The sequence below is a fragment of the Pezoporus flaviventris genome, unplaced genomic scaffold (genome assembly GCF_033815535.1).
Source record: "Pezoporus flaviventris isolate CSIRO_AGI_PZ_B2104156 unplaced genomic scaffold, CSIRO_AGI_Pfla_v1 ptg000055l, whole genome shotgun sequence".
Lineage (NCBI taxonomy): Eukaryota > Metazoa > Chordata > Aves > Psittaciformes > Psittacidae > Pezoporus > Pezoporus flaviventris.
In genome coordinates this window covers 5233648-5256054 of record NW_026892603.1, presented here as the reverse complement: position 1 = coordinate 5256054, position 22407 = coordinate 5233648, and the positions used below count along the sequence as shown (strand labels likewise).

At 36.8% G+C, this 22407-nt stretch overlaps 1 protein-coding gene across 1 annotated transcript in view; it reads right to left on the bottom strand.

Moving 5' to 3' along the window:
• The window catches only part of THSD7A (thrombospondin type 1 domain containing 7A), a 199723-nt gene that overhangs the window by 94410 nt on the left and 82906 nt on the right, over positions 1 to 22407 (bottom strand). The window contains exons 3-6 of the mRNA XM_061469259.1: positions 9879 to 10127; positions 8140 to 8321; positions 1915 to 2070; positions 7 to 210 (exon numbers count right to left, since the gene is read on the bottom strand). Of these exons, the coding sequence (XP_061325243.1) occupies positions 7 to 210; positions 1915 to 2070; positions 8140 to 8321; positions 9879 to 10127 (791 nt within the window). The remainder of the gene's footprint in view (positions 1 to 6; positions 211 to 1914; positions 2071 to 8139; positions 8322 to 9878; positions 10128 to 22407) is intronic.

Below are 22407 nucleotides of genomic sequence, written 5' to 3'. Positions count from 1 at the left end.
TCTTACCGTCACTGTTGACGCAGATGACAACAGGAACCTGCGTACCAGGGCCACATGGCTTCTCATTGTCAGGAATGCACTCCTCCAGCCCCACAATTCTCCAGTCATAGCAGGAGGGCTCTTCACACGGTATGGCTTCCAGTAGGTGAGGGCAGTTTCCTGTTCCTCCGGTAGGCTCATTGGTGATGCGCCGTTTCCTTAGCTTAAAGCCTGCAACGTCCAAGAAAATACAAAGGGTGAAATAATTCAATTCTAAATCCAAAGTGAAGAGATTTTTACCTATCTACACCTGAGTGAACAGTTCTGTTTCTCTTCTGTGTAAAAGATATCACAGTCAGCACAGCACTGCATTTTAAATAACTGGGCAGAAAAACTCACTAAAGTGAGAGACAGAGAAGTAAAACTTAACAAGGGAATCAAAACTTTTGAGCTCATTCAGTAAGCTTTGCCTTAAGTCCCTGTTTATCCTAAGTCTCATGTACTCCAGGACGCAGACAAGTCTGTTGTCCTGTGCATTACTCTTGAGGATCCACCTCATCTAACAAACCGTGACTAGACTGCTGGGTTGCCATTTCTCAAGTATGTTGCTTGTTTTCTTCTCAGGTATCTTCCAACGTGGATTGATTATCAAGTGAAATCACCTTATAAACACTAATCCCCCACCAAAAAAAGAAATAAAAAAAAAAGAAATAAATACTAAATTGACAGGAAAGGCATCCTGCTAAAACTGGGAGTGCCTGTACAACTTTTACATCATTCTCTCAGAAGAACGGTCAATGTAATTATAAAATAAAATACAAAAATCCCAAATAAGAGGAAAACACTGGCAGCAGGGAGAAGATCCCTGCTCATGTGTTCAGGAATGAAGATTTGGATGAAGTACATCCTAATATGTTTCCACTATGCAGGTGTCCCAATCAGTCTCATAAACCTAAACACTGCCCCTGAAAATGTAGTAAAACTTTTAGTGATGTAACAGCAACAGACATAACAGACTACTTGAAAGCTGTACTCAGAGAAGAGTTAATCCAACAGGCTTACACACTGAACTGCTTTTTCCTACTTGAATTGTTCAAGGTTGGGTCCCACTACTGTGAAACAGCATTGTAAAACTTGTTATTGCTGCCCAGACTGGTGTAGCTAGCAGTATACAAGGAACAAGAAGCTAAAGTGGTAATTACAGTTGCTCCTTCAAGTGGATGTATGTGGCTGCCTTTTCTTATGAGTATTTTTAGTCAAGGAACCAAGTGCTCAGCTTTTGTCAGATAATCACATCACAGCAATGACTAGGTTGTTTTTTCTCATTTACAGCCAGAAACATACAGACTTCCTACATTAAGTCCTTGCCACTGTATTCTTGATTTCCTATTCTGATGTCAGGTTACTACAGTCTGTTCTGCATAGGAGTTATCTGTAAAACATGAAAACTGAAACCAGCACATCATCAGTAAACAGTGTCACCTATCAACAGCAAATGGTCCTGATTTTTTGCCAGATATGCTTTAGAGTCTACTGATGAATTCTTAAGCTATTACTGAACATTAAATCTTTGAGTGACTTGGACAGTGTACCTTAAAGGCTGCTTCTGTCTTCCTTTTCAAACAGTGCCAGAATTGTGATTTCAAATAGAAACTCTAGCCTGTTCAGCTTGAGGGGAAAGTCTAAAACTGGAATTGACCTGTAATAACCCAAACTGACCTTGAGAACCGAGTAAGAAGCCTACATTTTTGCCAGGTTTGGTGAAGCAGTAATGCTAAATATAGTCCTAATTGAATAACTTTTTTTTGATGCTCAAAGGCACTGGATATACCCTTCTTGGCACAAAATTTAGTATGCTTGCATGGCCAGAAGTGCCTAGTGACTTAGGAACACGAAATAATCACCATTAAGAGGCTTCACTGAATTTTTACATACCCTTTTTGGCCTGAGGATCATCACAGCTTTCATAGGTGCATGGTCCCCAAGCTGACCATGCCGAGGTCTCACACTCTGTAGGACAGGGGATATGGCACAACTGAGAAGTGCTGGGAAGAGGTCCTGTACACAGCCTACCGTCTACTGGCCTCGAGGCTGTCAAAACAAAGTCAACACATTTCTCACGTGTCACGATCCTCAGCATTAAGTGGACAAAACCATACTTCATTCAGAAAGGCTGATACATCATCATTTTAATCTGATGAAGTGATGGAAAAATGCCTGTCCTGAAAACAAAGAAATAGAAGTCAGTTTACCCTCTACATGAACAGAGCCAAATCCGATTACATGGAGTCAGGAAGACTAGGTATTGCAGCACCTTCTCAGACCTAGTCCTTTCATTTAATGACAGATTATGTTACTACAACAGTTGTTCATATTGTGCTTTCTGTAAATCGATGTCCTGCTGTCTTATTATGTCTTCACTTAAGAAACTGAACAAAAAGCTATATAAATCCCTTTGCTCCTATATGATACTGTAACTTCAAAAGGCTGGTTAACTAATATTTAGAAGATTATATTTAAGCTATAAACTGAAACAAAGTTAAAATTATGACAAAATTTTAGTGGGTTTTTTATTCTAAAGACTTTCAAGTGCATACTCAGCAGTAAGATTTGTGCAGTAACAGCATTAGTTCAAGAAAGTTTTAGATATGTATACGTTTTGCATGTAATATAAATATATATATAATGTATTTAAAATAATTAAAACAAGGCAAATGAAAAGTATTAACAAAGAAAAACATGCGAAGGCAGATTATTCTGTTATTTAAGGATCAATAAGCCCTTGAACAGACCAAAATCACCCTTCTTCCATACTTCACTCTTTTGAATTCCCAGGTTACACAGAAAATAGGACAACTCTATAAGGTGCCAGAGTAAGGAACAAAACTCTAAACCAAAATGTACCATTTCATTATAAGCAAGATTTTAATTCTTTTTCATAATATAGGACTTGACAGATTATTACACTAAGCAGAGAATAACTGCTAGAAGGCAAACTTAAGTCTGCCATATTAATTCACTTTGGTGGACTGAAGAGGTGTGATTCTTTAACTTAAAACACTCTCATCCTATTCCCTCAGCATTTTTTTTCCACAGGAAATATTAATTTACTGCCACCACTACAAATAATCTCTTTTGATGGAAAGAGCTCTCTGAAGAAATATATTCTGAAATAAATTCAGAATACGGCAAAATATCCACCTGAAACATGAGATTAATAACCACAGATAAAACATTAAACATTAGGGTGTAAAAAGTATGGTCACATTTGTAGATAGATGTCTGTCTTTACATTCAGACTTTTTAAGCAGATGATCCATCCAGTTACAGAAGAATTACTAAATTCTCACTTTTTAAGGGAGAAAAGAAACGAAAAAACTCATCACCCTATTCTGGTTTCCCATGCTGCCTCCTTTGGCATGGTTTTACACTCTGTTGCTCCACATAATGAAAGCATGAAGATGGCAGAAAGTCATTCAACATTACTGCCTCCAGATCACGAATCTCTTAACACAAAATAATACAAGAACAAACATGCCAACATTTGCATAATGCTATGCTAGAATTAAATTTTATGACAGAACATTGAATTTTACAATATGTTTGACATGAGCACCTAATATGCATGATAATCATCGTAATATGCATATCTCGTGTAGAACATGGATATAAACAAACAGAATTTGCCTGTAACTGAATTTGTATTGAATAGTTTCTAATAAAAAAAAAAAAACAAACCAAACCAAATGAAAAAAAAAAAAAAAAGCCCAGTAAGTAATTGCTAAGCATACTTTTTTAACCTTGATTTAATCAGGGAATTGCTAAAGTGAGACAGTTGAAATTAAGAGTCAATTACATCCCTGAGACACAGCCTTGCTTCAGGGAACAAAGAAAGTGTTCTGAGAAATGCTGTGCTTCATTTCCAGCTTGCATCAGGATAAAGCATTTACCATCACACTAGTTCATGGGATGTTCCTCAGAAAAATAACAAAGACCTTTCATCAAGAATCTTTAAGGAGCAGATTTCCATATCACAGACAGGACATTCCATATCTCAACCAGATTTTTTTGAAGAGTCTGCGATAGAAGGTACTACTGTAGTGCTGTTGGAATCCATTTGGCTTCAATCTAAACTTGTGATGGTCCTGAAATTAATTCTGAAATACGGGGAACTGTGATTGTGCGTGGCTTTAAAGAGGGTGACTTAAGTAACAGGAATACTCTCGCAGTTTTCTAGAGGTATCTGTCCAGTAAGAATTCCAGGCCTTGCCAGCAAAAATTTATAAATAAACTTACCATGAAACTACTGAAAACACTTGCCTTTTCCATCACTCATTAGAGTGTAGGAGAAAAAAATAAGTACTTTAGGAACAGGTAAATGGTTATCAATAAACTTCTCAATATGTCAAAATGTTCCTGAAATGCTGTTCTTAGAACATAAGTGATGTACAACTGTCTGCTACCATATCTGTTATATACTGCTTTTAAAACAAAACAATCCAACAGTAGGACAGACGAGTTATATTCCACATCATTAAAAGATATTTACATCATTGAACACTCAGGGTGTATTTCACCCAGGATCAATCAGAATTCTTTCTTTGAGATGACAGTAAAATAAAAAAACTTGCCTGGGTATCTTATGAACATCTCACTCCCATAAATTTAAATAATAATAATAATTTCATAATCAAAAATTATAAATGACCTTAGCTTTTACTGCTTATTGTTTAGCAAAGATGCTTTGAGAAAAGATGCTGGATGCAGAAATTTACAGTTTAAAACCTTGTCTTATCTCTGTGCTTTCATACTCTCTTGTGGTAGCAGTAAAGATTGTTCTTTATTCCTTGGCAGTGATACTGAATGCTGATTAGAGTGTATGTAGTATTACAAGCTCTGTGTTGAATCTGACCAACTCAGAGGCCAAAAGTTGAAAGAAAAGTGAATGCATTTTGATAATCTCTCTTTCTCCTTCAGTCTAACTAAAAAATTACTCAGTTTTAAATGAATTTCAGCTTCCAGGTAGTGACCTAAAAACTAAAATGAAATTCAATCACCCTGTCCACAAATCATCTACTATATTTAGAAATTTTATCTGAATATATTGTATATATAAATGACTTCATTTGAAAAAGAAACAAAAAAACCCACCCACAGTTCAGATACATTTGCTACATTTATTGAAGTTTTAACCTATTCTTCTCCAGGAACCCTCAAAAGACTACTGCCCAGTAATGACCAGACTAGCAAAGAGACTGAATTTGTACATGGCTGCACCAGCATAAGCCGACACAACTTCATAGTCCTGGTCATTTGCCACACAGGTTTCACAGCAAACAGAAGGAAATTTCTTAAACTGAAATAGTCTCACTCAAAAAAAGCAAGAAAAACCCAAGCCCAAAACACATTATGACCAACAATGAAGGAATACACATTCTTCCCTCATTTTCTATAATGATGAATGCTGTCACCCAAAACCAGCACATAATTCAGGACCTGATCCTAAAAGCAGCTGTACAACTCCATGCACGTAAACAGTTCCTCTGTGTTTAACAGGGCATCGAGTGTGTGTTTGCAGATGTAGAATAAAATTTCACCAATAAAGGAACTCTCATCCTATCATCATTCTACATCAAGGGCTTTAAAGGTACTTGGAAAAAGATGATACAACCTACCTCACAGACTTACTTTCTTCTAAAGTACTCACTTCTAATTTTGTGACTAAACCAGTTAAATAGGTGAATAAAGATGAAACAACTTAAGTCAGTGGCAAGTAAATGGCAAAACGACAGTGGCCTCCAGGAATCTGGATTGTTAGCTGCCTAATTACTACACCAAATGCTCCCTCTTCTTTCTCAAGTCTAAATTTATGAATTCTGACAGGAGAGAATATGAACCCAGATGGTTCAGCTAAGTATTAAAAGTTAAAATTCTTACTTGAGCCCTAACTCAGTGTTTTAAACCTGTGGAAGGACTGGAAGTAGTGGCTGTGCTGAACGCAATGAAGCAATTCCCAGTGTTTAGAGTCGAGAGGAAAATCAGTCACTTGCTGTGTTCAGTAGCAAGAGCAGGGAACTGGCCTAGCTGTCTCATGAGTTTCATTAGTTTTGAGTTTAGACCTGTCACTTTCAAACTGATCTGAAATTTCCTGAGAATGTACAAATCCATCAAACTATCTCACAGCTACATAACCACATTAATTATGCACACACAGCCAACATAGTTCCTCTGAAAGGGATGGTGCCTCCTTTGCATGCTTCTGATTGAAAGGCTAGGTCCGAGGCCTTAATTTACCTACCTGTTATTTCAAAAGTGATCGATAGCAGAGGTGCAGCACTAGCCTTCGACTTGCTCTGTGACTGACTTTCTGAAATAACAGGGAAACGCCACTGTGAGTATATGAGAATGGAGGTCTTCGAAGCAGCCTTACCAAGACAGCATTCACTACAACCAACAGCAAACTACAAACTACACTGAAATAAAGGCGTTTCCCCACATCTAAAACTGGTAGGCGTTTCCCTGGCTTTTCCCCATCCTCAAATTACTCATAGTTTCCAAATGATATTTGTTTTAGAGGCACTGATTTGTTCATTCCTAGGAGGCCCTTGAGAGCAGCTCTTACCCCAAATCCAGGGTGGGAGAGGAAAGAGGGAGGATGCAGGGAGAGACAGCTTTTCTGAAGATCTGTCCCCTAATATGGAAACACCCCAGAGCTCCTTTTTAAACTACAACCCACTTCACCCCTACTTTGAGCTCCTGAAATTGTTCTCATGTTTATGCATTCAAAGACTAGTTACATTTTAATCAGCTTTCCAGGGCCTGCAGAGATTACCTCCTGATGGGTTCCATGTATTCCTGTCACAGTCTGATAAGAGCAGATTTCACACCCGCCTAAGCTGGCGAGACTTCACAGCCTACCAAAATCCTAATCATCATTCTGAACAGTAAGCTGCCACTGATTTTATTGTTACATCTCCTTAGCTGGAAGGCTTTACTCCTTTACTTCTTCACTGGGGCATCTAAACTTTGTTCGGCAGAGGAGATTTACTAAAAGCCCTTGGGCAGCTGATATGCATTATACGAAGAGGCTTGGAAGCTGCTTCTTTAATAAATACACATGCAGGGCCCATGAGCACACAAGTCACACCCTACTGATCCAAAGTCACACTGAAATGGATGTTGGCATTAATATTTCCCACAAACTCTACCTCTATGACAAGTTTGAGAGTATCCTTAACCTACAGCAGAAACCTCAGTAGCCTGCAGTCTGGTCAGCTCTGCAGTAAATGTTGCATCACATGACTTGCATAATGCTAACACTTTTCCTGATGTATGTGGCTGTATATTAATAATGTGTGCTTGTATGAAACAGCTACTGAAGATAAAATTTAATAATGCAAGCTAAATACATTTACTAATTTCTAGATCTCCAGTGCTGAACTAATATGCAGAAGTAAACATTACATAAGATACTCGTGTTATTCTTAAGTACATATATTACCAAATGAATTAAAGATTTCATCTTCTAAGCTATCCTCTCTTTGCTTAAGTTGCTGTATCAGCTGTAAGAGTGACAGGGAATAATCACCTCTCTTTCAGTTAGGGAAACAAACCCATGAAATTATATTGGCTTGAAGTCCTGAAAGCAACTTATAAACTTGACTGAATCAAAAAAGAGAAGAAGAAAATAAATAATAATTAAAAAATAATAATAATAATCCCCAAGAGTTAAATCTGGTCATATTTTTGCGTATTTCTATATCGAGCTTACATGACAGAATTGACATATTCCATCTGCACATCAAACCACACAAGTTCATCAGCCAGCTTAAGGATATTTAAGGATATTAAGGAAATTTACAGTAGAGAAAGAAAGAGAATCTAGGATTTCCAACCCACCTTGAGATATATCCTTAACATAAGGCAAAATTTTTCAATAGATACTAAGAAATAGTAATTTTTAGCTAAGAATCAATATTTGCAGCATAGAGAATAAAATCTCTGCTACTGCAATTAAGTATTTTCATCTGAACAAGAAAATAACAGAAATCTGCAAGGTAAAAAGGCACTGATGATAGAAGACAATGGCTGTCAAGGAGCTCTGGAATGCTGAAGTGGTCTGATTTCACACTAATGCAAATGGAAGTGAATCAAATTTACCTTCTTTTTCCTTGAGGGTATTTAAATAGGAGAGGAGATTTTCATTAGCTTGCACGCAGTACACTTCCCGCGTTTGAATGCCACCTCCACACAGTGCCGTCTGATTTCCTCGCCTCTTGTCCTGCTGGCTAAGGAGAGGATCGACACGGCATTCTGTCCACTCCGTGGTGCGCCAACCATACCTGGATCAAAATCAGTTAATTTGGTCTTTAGAAATCATGAAGCTATTTTATACAGAATTAAGTTATAAATGCTGAAACACCTTAACAGCTTTATTAATTTCCTAAATAACCAGAGTCCCAAAATTTCCTGTACACAGGGATGCATTAAGTCTAATATTTTATGTGGGTTGAAACTTTTCCTCTGTTATTTCACTTCTGAAATCATTACTTTTTAGAAAGATCTTTTCTGTTCAATTCCTGAAACATACTGCACACATAAATATTTTATTGGAGGGAAGAAAACCTTGATATACAGAGACATATAGTCCATGTTCAGACAAGCTAACTTTCAATGTTCTGACTCTCAGCATTTGTTTAGAGCTAGACAGATCATATGAACCAAAGCCAAAATACCAAAAGAAGTGTACATGCTGAGAAACACAAAATCCAGAAAAGGAAAGGGGAAAAAAAAAACACAAACACCCCTCCCCAAACAACCCCAAAGCTTCTTGTTCATCTTTGATAAAATACAAAGAAGTTTCTCCTGAAAATCAAGGTAAAACTATAATTGTATTTTTTTATTATTACTTCAGAAAAACCTTTCAGTAAGTTCCCTTTTCACTATTAAGAGAAAGACGGCCATGCAATACTGAGGCATCCCTGCTGTGTACTGATGAATGAGAAGCTGTGAGCTTTCTAGTCAGTGAACACACATGAAAGATCTGTGATTCCTAGTTAAAACCCAATCAGGATTACAAACTGAAAGAAATGCCACAGAATTCTCTACCCAAGAAGTCCTTTGAGGCTAAATCAAGCAAACTGCTTCCTAATGTGGCTGGAGATGGGGAAAGATGACATTTCAGCTCTTAAATGAAAAATATGTACTACGGCCTAAGATGCTTAACATCAAATTCCCCAGACTCTTCTCAGTCTGATAAAGCACAGTTGGGACTTAAATTTTAATCTTGATTAGTTGATAAGGATTACAGCAATCTCTTGAATCAAAAAGTGCTTGCCGTCATTTCTCCTAAACTTTAAACAGAGTTAATTTATTTACTGTTACTATTAGCCTCTCCCACTTGCCATTTGGGGCCCAAGCTTGCCTTTGTTAAGCTGAATACAAGTTTCGCTAAAAAAGTCTGTTTGCTAAATAGATATTTATCACCTCTTTCCTATGTTCAGCATTTTGTCTGCAAATATACAAGTGCTCCAGAAAGCAGTGATCCTGGTAGAAATGTTATGCAGGGAAAAGATCACTAACAAATTACTACAATTAATTTATTATGGTCTTGACTGAGCCTGCATATCCACAAATGTTCTTTTTCAAAAGTTAATATTAATGAAAAAATATGTATTTGTTATTTCTCCTGTATTTAGAGAAGGAAGTGATTTCATTATAATAGCAGCTATTTTTAGACTTCAGGCTTTTAAGAAGAGCACTAAATAAGCAAAGGATAAAATAAAATCAAATGTATTATTTCTTTAATAATTATTTGGTTGATAGTCCATCATAAGCCCTGTGTACTTAACTGAAATTCTTCATTTTAATATAGGGAGAACTGAAAAAAGCCAACTTACGTAATGCATGGTGCCACACCATCTCCTTGAGAAACACACTCCTCTGTTTCTTCTAGTTGTGGGCACTCACTTTCACTACCAATAGGGAGTTGTTTAATGATCCGTGATCTTGTACGATTCCCTTTAGGGGTAGTCATGTCAAAGCACGTTTTGGAGCAGGGTGTCCATTCTGACCACTCTGACACCTGGCACTCCTTTGTGATCACACAGGACTGGAACGTAATGGGCAACTTGTCTTGCTTGCAGAAGCTGCAATAAGAGAGCATTACAATTTTCAGCACACATATTCACAGTCAGTCATGAACTCCTACAGAAAAGTGATGTCCACTGCAACATGCAAAGTCAGTAAATATTTGTAAAGTTGTTAAACTCCAGTCCACATATATGTAATCTCCAAAATTCAGGCAAAAGGGCTTTTGGTTAAAGTGACTCAAAACCATTACGTAAGATTCGTTAGAATTAGAAATGACAGGTATTGCCATATCTGTGATCAAAATTAAAACAAGTCTTCATACATATCTAGAAGTCCAAAGAGGAAATAAATCAGTTTTTCACCATTCACCTTTTATTTTTAGGTATACTCAATCATTTTTCTTGAAACAAAAGGAAAGTGAAGGATCAATAACTTATATGGCTATACAAAGGTTTTGAACAGAACCAAGTGCTCTATGTCTTCTTCTCATTTCCAGACTACAAAATGTTTAAAAACGCAATGTCAAATATACTGAATACTCCGTCACTGACAATTTGCTTTGTTAACAGCTCTATATTGCCACAGTGATGCCTCATGGTATAAAAGGGGAACATCTCATTGAAATAGAGCCGTCCTTGCTACATTGAACCCATGGCCTTAAATTCCTGCTACTCATGAAGCTGTCATTTAATTTCCATTCTCCATCTGACTGCTTCATTCACGTACTATATAAGCTGTCAGCAAGATATTCTCCCTCTAAGTGCCTCTGCATTTTTAAATGGCATATTGCAACTAGAAACCAACATTTCTATTTCAAAGTTTGATTCACAATAGGATAATGAGCAATACAGAATCTAAACTACAATTAAAGCGATCATAACTTTAACTTTTTATTATGATTACAACATAAATATATCTATTGTGTCTGTTTGGGAATAAAATTCTCACTTCTGAAGTAAACAGACAGGATAAAGATTTACTGGCACTGCAGCTGGCACAATGAAACATACTGTTCCGTATCAGTCCTATAAAAAACACAACAAAGGCTCATTTTTTCCCTTGTAATAGAATACAAAATAATACAGAACAACGAATATTTACAACAATTTTTTTGCTATACAAAATTTTTCCCTACTCATACATGCAACAACATGTTGAACTGCTATTAACAATATTTTGTAATACTAGAAGTACTGATACTTGATGAGGCTAATAGGAGATTCAAGAACACATTTCTATACACAAGAGGCAGTACAATTATATAACCTGCTAACAGAAGATCCTGGTTGTGGAGACAGAGAGTATCAGCAGGTTCATAAAGAGGTTAGACGAATTTGTGGGCAATAGATCTGTATATTGATACTAAAATGACTAGGCAGTCATGTACTAGCCACCATCTGTAATACATTGACTTTAGATACTAGAGAAATACAAAGGGAGTGGACTGCAAAAGGCAGCCAGGCCTCGTATGCTTGGTCTTTAAATAGAATCTCCCTTTACCAGTGCTAGGGATAATAGACTGGAGACACTGCTGGGCTTGACAGAACATAGGAGATTACTCAGTGGGGGATTTCTTACATCCTTATTATGTGAAAGATAAGGGGGTACGGGAGAAACCCTAACACATGATAGACAACATTTATTTTGCTTAAAGACAGAACCTATGCCCTGTTTGGGGTGAAAAACACTCAAAGCATTTTAGAACACTGTTCTTTAATAATGGAGTCTTTTCACCTTCATGTAGCCCCATCTGGCACAGGACTACAGTACTGTCAAATTCAATATAGCACTTTCTGTACCTTTGACAGAACATATAGACTCATTTATCCCCACGAAGGCACACATTTTAATGACTGGAAAAAAGATCTATTCCTTATGGATTCTAACATGGGCAGTATTTACAAATCATTCTGGAGAACAGATGACATATCATCACCTCCCAAGTTCCTTTCCAAAATGACTCCTTTGAGAGCAGAAAACACCAACCTCTTCACTCATCTTGTGACTGAGGCCAAGTTTAATTACAGGCACATATTGCCAGGGAACACAGACAAAATTGCCACCACAAAGTAGCTTCAGTGTGGATTGAAGAGCTCAATTAATGATGCGTAATAATCTATCGGCTCGGTATGTGCTTCAGAACTAATTTGGGAGACATGCTACATGAGAATGACTAATATTCAGAAGCTATTTTACTAAATAAATTAAAAAAATCTATCTTCAATGAAGCTGCTTTCAACCTGCCTCTGTCCCCTAATTGCCATGAACCCTAAAGGTGTCCCTGGCTGTGATTCCCCACACAGGTCCATGCAAAAATTGTTTCTTTCCCTGGTAAGTGAAACCTCCACCACAACACAAAGGGGTGCAAGTTTTTTAGTGATACATAAGAGAAAGGAGACCTTGAGCTGCAATTGAGCTCAAATCTAATGAACTTACCACTAAAAAAAAAACAACCCAGAAATATTTGGAGCTAGTTAAATTGCAAAAAAAATTTTTATCAGGAATCTTCCGAACAAATGGAAAAATAATGGAAAAAAATAGAGCCCATGCCACCCACCCCCCCCCCCCCCAAAAGGCTTTTCTAAACCCATAATTGAAAAAACCTCTTTAATAAAAAGTTTTCAATCAACTCCATTAAAAATCAAGGCCATCCCTGCAAACTAATGACATATCTTTATTTCTAAAGATACAGTTACTTATAGACCATATAGCAGTCTGCCAGTACCTAAAGGCAGCCTACAAGAAAGCTGGAGAGGGACTTTTTACAGGGCCTTGTGATAAGGCAAGGGGTGATGGCTTTAAACTGACAGATGGTAGATTTAGATATTTGAAAGAAATTCCTTACTGTGAGGGTGGTGAGGCACAGGCACAGGTTGCCCAGAGAAGCTGTGAATGCCCCAGCAGTGCTCAAGTCCAGGCTGGACGGGGCTTTGAGCAACCTGGTCTGGTGGAAGGTGCCCCTGCCCATGGCAGGGGAGGTGGAACTAGATGGAACTAAATGCTCTTTAAGGTCCCTTGCAAACCTCACCATTCTATGATTCTATGATTCCTGAAAGCTTAGAACAGATCCCAGGTACTTACAAATCAAGTAGGCCAACAGGCATTACAGCTTTAGGTAACAAATTTTCATTTCACAGATCCTTAAACTCCAATTGCTACATATGTAAAAAGGCCTCTTGAAGTTTTTTGCTTTTCAGTTCCCCTATAATCCTGAATGCCATAATGCTGAAGTCTTCTTCTGGGTCATGATGTAAAATGTTTTTTAAAATTTAGACATAGATTTGTTGACAGAACTTGGATGAAGAGTTATTTGGTCAATGGCATAGATTCAGCAGGCTTCCACTTCATGCTCATTTTACTTTCTATTAAAACCTGCTGTTGATATAGCTTATATAATTAGAATGGTCATTTTATCTTTTTTGATATTAATTATTTCCATATGTGGGCATGAAGAAGACCCAATAATAACTGTACCATGTTAATAATCCCATTATTTATTTATGATCAATGATAGAATTAAAGCCTTAAAGCATGTTAAAGCATTCTTCACTTCCAATATTAATCAATTTAAAATGAAATATAAACCAATTAATTTCTTAAGTTCTTGTAACCAGAACATAAATAATTCTAGGGAGATAAACAAGAGGCAAAGTGAGTTATCCATTTGTTTTTTTGCTTGCTTATTAAAACCATGCACCACTTGTAGTATTATGCAAATACTGACAAACAACCAATACCATTGTAAGTCACCAGCAAACAATCTCTTTACTGTTATACATAGTCATATTATTTTTGTGAGAGGGCAGAGACAGTTGCAATTAGCAAAAAAAAGTGTCAGACAAGCAAATTAGCTGCTGTTTGTTCTTTTAACACATGGTTTTCTTTAAACAAGTTGAAGAAACTAATAGCAAATGGCCATTATCAGGAGTTTTCCTTCATGCTTTCCAACATAGTTGATTCTATGATTCTGTGTTGCAGGGAGCAGATGTGTTGCATTCCAGGTCAAGCAGAGACTAGGGAAGCATCACATTTAAACTCCCAGTACCACAAATCTCTATAAACAAGACCCGGTTAAAACTCTCCAGATAAGTAAATGATTATGGAAGTGCTTCAATCTCTTTGAAGGTAATAAAGTAGCTTCCAGAACAGATTACAAATCCTTTCCCTCACTACCACCTTTCCCTATCCCAAGTGCATGTATACCTGTTACCTGCAACTAACACAATTTATACTTAATTTCATGTTGCATCTCTATGTATTCTCCCTCTCCCAGAAAATTTTTGAAACAATCGATTTGATGTTTCAAAGTCCCCTCTCATGTTTCAAAGATATTTTTTCTTCCTTTTTTAATCCTGACACCTTTAAAATATTTGCAAAAGATTTTGAAACTTTATCTAACCAAGAGAAAGAGATGTTTTTCACACCTTTCAGTGCAGATTACTATATATAAACAGATACTCATAATTAAACATACTAATACTGAATTGTATAAAAATTAAGTAATGCGGTACATATGTACTACATCAGCTGAGAAGGTCTGTCACATTTCCTTCAAAAGTCTGATCCTAGAAACACCATAGATTGATTCCCAATTGAAACCTGGGAATGTCTGTTACACAAAATAGTATCTTCTGTGTGTTACAGATTTGATCTGAATAAAAATAGTTTAATCACAGCTTAATTTCACGTAAATCACTCTCTACTTTTTGACGGACTTATGCACCTTAGTTACCCAAAGTTGGATGAATCTTCTCACAAGAGAAAAAGCAAATGGGCAGGTAAACAAATCAGAAGATAAAAATAGTTAAGAGTCATTTCATGATACTGCGCAATCCACTGGTAGCTCTGCATCAAAATTCTCCATGCTCTGTGTACCTTCAGTAACATTTAAGTATATACTATACGCAAAGTTAGCCATTCAGAAAGTGCAGGGAGTACACAGATAAGTCCTTATTATCAGTCTATACAGTTCCACCCAGAAAGCTCAAAGAAATTTATATTACTTGTGTTAAAATGCTGTTATAAGTCAATACAGCAGACTGGATACAAGAAGAGGCAGCACAGGGATAACATGTAAAGTCTGCAGGAATGTGCTCTCAGATTATATACACTCAAACAACAGTGCCCTGAGTGTGTTGCTCTCAGCAGGGAAGAGGGCATTATACAATATGAAGTAATGCTGTAGTTTGAGAAAGTACCATTTCAGACAATAGATAATAGTGGGGAACTCAAGCTTAAGGTATAAGCACATCTAAGCACATACATGACATAGTGGAAAGAGAAGGCAATTCCAAGCAAAATAAAACATCACAGGAGATGAATGACCCCTGTTGCTACTAAGCCAACATCAAATCTATTCCTCAACCTCAAAAACTCAAGATTAGATAAACGAAATAAAGAAAAAGGCAGCGATGTTTCAAAGGGCAAAATACAGAGCATAATTGCTCCTCAGTCTCTTGTGGACATGCGTGGGTAGGAATTTGTGTCTACACACGTTCCATAGCCTCATGTTTGCTCTTACAGCAATAAATAAAAAATAAGTATTACTTTGGAGAGCAAAGTTTCCCCTGAGGATCTCAAAGTAATTTATGGGATAATTAAAGCTATAGTCACATACAGAGTGAAGCTCGAGGTAGATGCCTGGAGCAGATAGCAGCATAGTACCTTTGTACAAATGAGCAAGCTGTGCAGCTGAAAGCAGTCTCTTCTTTGGAAGATGAGCTTTTTAATGTGTGATAGAATTAGACCAGTCAAGAGGTAAAACAAATTTTTCTGAAGTATCCTGCATTTCTATTTGAGAGTGAATCCTGATTTTAATTAAATAAAAAAAAAAAAAAAACAAAACTGGATAACCAGATTATATGCCAATCTCTGTTTCAAATTGATCTTTTAAATTGCATAGAAAAGTCATGGAAAAGACCATTGAAATTTCTTCCTCAATAAGCAAAACCAGGAAAAAAGTTCTGGGTTTTTTTTTAATTATTATTTTTCCAGTAGATAAAGCCATTCATACTGCATGCATAAACCAAATGTATGGTAACGACTGATCATAAGACTTATCTTTGAATTTATGATGAAAGAATAGGAAAAATATACAGGGTTTAAGAAAGGGAACAGGACCCATTTCACTCTATGTGCTATACATAACTTAGTCGTACAACTAAGATTTTGTACTTTTGCTGGTGTTTCTCCCACACCATATTGGACTGATGACCAGAAAGAAGAGTTAATGAGAAAACATGAACAGCAACATAAGAATGGGTGAATAGTTCTAACTAATAATCCATTCGTTCTCATACCTGCCTTGGCAGTAGCAAATGACAGACAAAAGTGGAAAGACGACATGTATCTAGTCACACTTTCCCAACATACCCTTCAGTTTTTCCAGCAAACTGTGGCTTAAAGATTTCCTGAAAATAAGTTGTGTATTTGCAGTGAAGAGCCCTTTATAGAGTTTTCCTCCATGAATTAGTAGAAATGCTTTCTGAACACAGATAAGATTTCTGCATTTACATCATCTTGGAAACAATGAGTAACACACCATTTTTGCTCACCACTAATTGTACATAGCTGGTTTTGCTTTTACATTGTTCTGTTAATTTCATTTTCTGGCTTCAGGCCTTGAATAACCATGCTCTTGATCACTTTCTCTGTAGCATTTCTGACCTCAGAGACTTATAAGAGCTCTCTCCTCAACTGTTTCTTTGCTAGGTTCAAGAGTTTACTTTCACTTAGTCTCATTATATTTGATCACAGTTATACCCTGCAATTACAGATCCTTTCTATCGCATGTACAACTTTGAGATGTAAAACTGGCCTGGATTTGAGGGCTGTTCAATGTTCTGAGAACACTTCCAAAGTATCTGCTCATTGCCATCTGTACGATTTAGAAGTTAATGGAAATAAGAGTCCATGTATCCAATGCATTAAGGAGACACAATTCTAAAAATGAATTTGGTGCTTTTCCTGATACAGCTGCTCTCCATGGTCAAATGTAACACAGCTCCAATGTGAGGTTTGCAATTTAAATCTAGATTTGTACAGTGAAGAACGTCTTTTCCAAATAATTCAATCAATTCACCCAGTTCTAATGTTTAACAAGAACTACTATTTACTGGCTTTACCTATAATGTAAGTAATAAAGCCCAACTGACAAGGTTAATGCAAGACAAACAGTCTCCTTAATAATTTTTGCCTGCACTATTTTGCTATATTTTCTCCATTTCTTCACCATTATGAACATTCAGCTTTGCTAGGTTTTTTTAACAACATTTTCACAGCTATTGTTCCTTATTTTAATTCACATTCATTCTCCAGGAATTCTGATATATTTACCTTTTTCTCTAGCTGATTTCCCATTTGATTATATACAGAGATTTTCATTGTTCTGCAACTAATAACATGGCTATGGTTCAGGTGGGAGACTGATGCCAACATAAACTTCTGGCACTTTTGTTTGGGAAACAAAAGCTATGCGTCAGACCTGGACTGAAAAGGACTTAAGTGGAATTCACCTGCAAAACGAAAACTGTGATCTTTTAAGCCTGTATCAGTATTTGATGTAGCAGTGCATTATGTCCACAGGCTTTTCATTCCTGTGACTCTAAAGTTCCTTGTAGGTGCACCTACAGGTCTGCCCAGGCTGCTCCAGTCCTGTCACGGCCAACCTGGTGTGAAAAGCAGACACCCCCGTATCTCACCATTCTCATGAGAGCTCAGTGTGAGAGCAGGCATTAACAAGACACACTCAATAGACATCTACATTGTCAGACACCACACAAAAAAAAAAACAGGAAATGGCATTCTTTCTGCCCTTGCCTCTCTCATACTATACAGAAGGATTAGATACCACATGCTCTTCATGATCAAGAAGGGCTGTGGGATCAGAACCCACTCTCTGCTGAGGAGTTCAATCCCAGTACCCTTTGGGAAGAAAATTTATCATTCTTTTTGAAGAAGACTACCCCGTTTTCAGAGGAAAATACAAGGTCTGCTTGTATTCCAAAGCAAACTCCAACAACATAATATGTTTTGAACAATGAAGATTGAATGAATGAATTAAAACCTTGAGAGGAGTGAAGAAGATATAACCAAAACCTAAAGTAATTGCCTGGAAAGAAATCCATAGTGAGTGTGATATGAGGAGGCTCAGCAGTTCAGCAGGGAGAGGGAGTTGCTTCTGAAGGTTTCAGATCAAAGCACAATCAACATGCTAAAGAAATCCAGAATCCTCCAATGGGTTTTAAAGTAGCTCTACCCTAATAAGAAAAGCAGACTATCTGGCAGATAAAAGAAATCACAGTGGGCTTCCTCAGAACAGAATAATTTAACCATTTCCTGGCCTTGAATGTCCTGCACACCATCAGGCATCTTCCACAACCAGCTGTATCATCAGGAACATGAGAGTCTCTCGGAATTCTTGCTGATCTCATGAGACATTACATCATTGAACACCATTAGCAAAATGATTTTCAATCTTTCTCACCAGCCACAAAACGAAAACTATTGACATGCAAGTCCATTTGACCAAACAAACTTGTCTGATGGAAGATTTGGAACAGAGACAAATTGCTTAGAGAACACAAAACTAGATGTTAGTTTAGCACTTGAAAACCAAAATTACATGCACAAACACCAATACATAGAAGCAAGCTTATAGAGACTACATTTTTGACTGAAGGGCAAACTAAAACTAGAGGATGCTTTTGGAAAGGAATCAGAAAGTAAATTTGTGACTCAAATAAGTAACAATTAAAAACCCCACAAAAACAAACCACTAAGCTGGACAAACAGGATGTCATTGCAAGACATCCTACGGCCATGAATGCACACTGATCCAGCTCCCAGAGAATCCTTAGAACAATAAAGAAATTAAGGCAGGATTTGAATACAGGTGCATTTTACTTTTCTCAGTAGAGAGAAATTCAGTAGATTGCTTAAAGTTTGCTTGAATCTCAGTAGATTGCTAAAAGAAATGAGAGACTCTAAGGAACGCTTTCCAAACACTGCACCTGCTTCTTGCAACTGTAACCTCACAGTGAAGGGGTAAGACATGTACCACACTGCTCATTAGCATCACATCCTAGAAAAGCTCAGGCTTACACTGCTGAGAAATCAGACTGCTTGTGGACAGTCCCACAGCCTAGATCCTCATACCCTCTAAAAGAGCTACCTCGCAGAAGTAACCTGGTCAGGTCAAAAGGTAAAATCATGCATGCCATTTTCTATGGCAACCTCGAATGATCACTCTACTGGAAAGGAGGCCTGAGTAAACCTGGTAATACTCATGCTGAATATAAATCCTTCAAGGTCTTTGGGACTAAATCCAGACATTAAGATTGCATGTGTAGGGTCTCCTTGCTCTGTATCTGACTACCATGGAACGTTAAAAGATACGAGTATGAGTAAAGGTCATTTTGGAGTTAACATATGGAGGCAAGAATTAAGTACAATGTCTCTGCAATGTGTACTGCAATATGGTATTTATCTTGTATACAGTGTTCTCAGACTTCATACAGCCTTCTGGATGCATTAACCTCTACAGCAAAACAGTCAAATTAACTTTATGTCATTCCTAGTTTAAAGGTACAGCTGGATTTTGAAGAAGACTACTCCATTTTCATAAAAAACAAAAACAAAAAAAGAGAAAAAATAGCTTATTACAAATAAAATTAAATTTAAAAAATAATTCTGTTTAAGGAACAAGTACTATACAGCAGAAATAGTAGAAAGGTGTTTTAAATCCAGAGTTTAGATAATTCCCATGAGTTACTCTGAAGACATAAAATGTAATTTGTAAGGTCTAGTCATCTTTGAGAGTTTCAGTTTATGGTTAGTAGATGATTATTTCTTTAAAGAAGTTAGTGAAAATACACTGTCTGTATTTTTTCCTAATGGCAAATGTAACGAGTATCTATCATCCCTCATGACATAGTGCTGATTCATTTTCCCTGCAGCTGCACTGTTTCGTATTGGTCATATTGTACATTGTTCTGAGAAACTGTTAGTACCTCACGGTATAATGGGCTGTTATAATCACAAAAACAATGAGGTCACTTTTATTCATTTACAATTCAAGTACTGTCCACCTACGTGCTTTTCACAAGACTCCTTTCCCATGATCCTTTCACAACTTTAATTCTGCCAACAAAGAGTCACAGCCAAAACAACTCTGGAAAAAACCACAAAACCACTCAGGCTATCTACATTATGGGAAAAGAGAAAACAGAGATAACAACTACTGTATCAAGAAAAAATATATTGGCTAATACAGGCAAAGCAGCAAAAAGTTCTACTACACCCAAACAAGGGGTAACAATGGCTGTTGCAGATACCATGAGTGTCTAAGACAAGAAAGCAGAAGTGTTCAGGGAGAGGTACTGTCTTTCACAGTTCAATGATAGTGACATGTATGCACATCCCATGCTATAGACAATTTTAAAACTGGCAGAGCACGTTATTCAGCAATAGCCTACACAGATGACTTTTTAAAGCTTTGAGAGGGGGAGAGGGGTGGAGGGGAATCTCCCTTTGTCAGTAGGAATTTTAGTTACATAGCATTAATCGGCATTTACTTTGACCCTAACAGTTAGATGCATGGAGTTACCAGCAAGGAAAAATAAACACAATGCTGAACTTCTTGAATAAAAATATACAATACTGAAGTTAAAATAATAATAAAAAATATTACTGAAAATTATACTACTATTACTAGTTGTGTTTCAGATATTATTTTAGATTTGTTTCCAGTATTGATGCTTAGCTTTGACAGTATCACTAGTTTCCCATCAATCTCCTAGATTTGGAAAAAAGTGGTCATTAGATGGTAGGCTGGACATCTGATTGTCAGTGGGAGCAGTGAAAGTTAGGCACTGAAGTGCCCAACTATTTCATTTTGGAGATCTGCAAGTGGAGCTGAACTCTGTGATTTCCCATGCTGTGCAGTCCTCCACTCCCTGGGTAACTATCTCCCAGGAGGATACTCAGCTGACATGCTGTACCATAACTTTAAAAAGCTCATCAAGAAAACAGGGGCATATTCCATATTCTACTTTTAGCAGTCACATAATAGAAAAAAACAAAATTCTAAACATGTAATACATTCTAGTTTTTCGTTATAGGACTATTGACAGACTATATGATAATAAGATATCAATAATTTAGAAAAAATTGTTTGATTTGTATTTATTTAGGCATATTGAAATCAATTAAAATAAAAATTCTCTAACAACAAGGCAGAAAAGACGTATAAATTTACAGTGCAGGAGAATTTTCGTTAAAGATCTCAATGCCTAATTCCATTTACCACTGTGCCTCTTACATCTTACTAAATTAAGGCTAGAAATTCAAGATAGCATTCATTCACAGAATTCATTTTTTCATTCATAGGATTTATGGCCACAAGAGGTTATCAGAACATGCAGTTCAACCCTCATTACATTACAAGCTATTATATTTTGCTAAGGAAGACCAGTAACATGTATTTGAATAAAAAATATATTCTAGAAAGGCATCTAATCTTGATGCATTCCACAGAAATATATGAATGTCATACATCTAAATGACAGAACAACTGTTCACTATATGAAAAGACTTAAAATACGGTATGAAGAAAAATGGTTCATTGCTGCTGTTTCAATTATTCAGCACAATGTGTATGCTTCCACCTTAAATCTAGATTTTGGCATTGTATGTCAAATATACAGCAATACTGACAAGCCACTGTCAAAACAGCAGCCTCAGTAGGATGATGGAGCAGGTGCTTAGAATAGAAAGGAACACCCAGTGAATGATATGCATAACCACAGAAACCACTGTCTCCACCAAAATCACATTAAAAATCTACGGGATGCTTTTGACTTTCAAATTCATGGAAATTCTAAAAGCACAGTGGAAAATGGTAGGAAAGCAGTATGTTTGCATTCTGCTTGTCTAATAATATTTTACATTTTTATTATCCCAATGCATCTGACAATTACCCTGCTGTTGTTTAGTTATCAGGAAGTTTTTCTGCTGAGATTACTTTCTTATTCCCTGTTCTCCATTTGTTAAAAGCTTGTGCATTAAGTGATTTCAAATTAATTTATCAAGATCACTGTACGTATCTCATTATCCAAATATGTTACATTTATAGAAGTTCTGTTAACTAACCACTTATGGCTTCTAAAACATTACAGTGTGGTGAGCTTAGAGGCTTTCTCTTCAAAAACTTCAGAGCTGCCTTTCCAGTAACATAAAACACCTGTAAACAAGCATGCTTTCATCTGATCCTCAATGAACAAGCTAAAGGTTGCTTATGCTCTTTCATCTCTACAACCTGTCCTCTCTACATTGCTA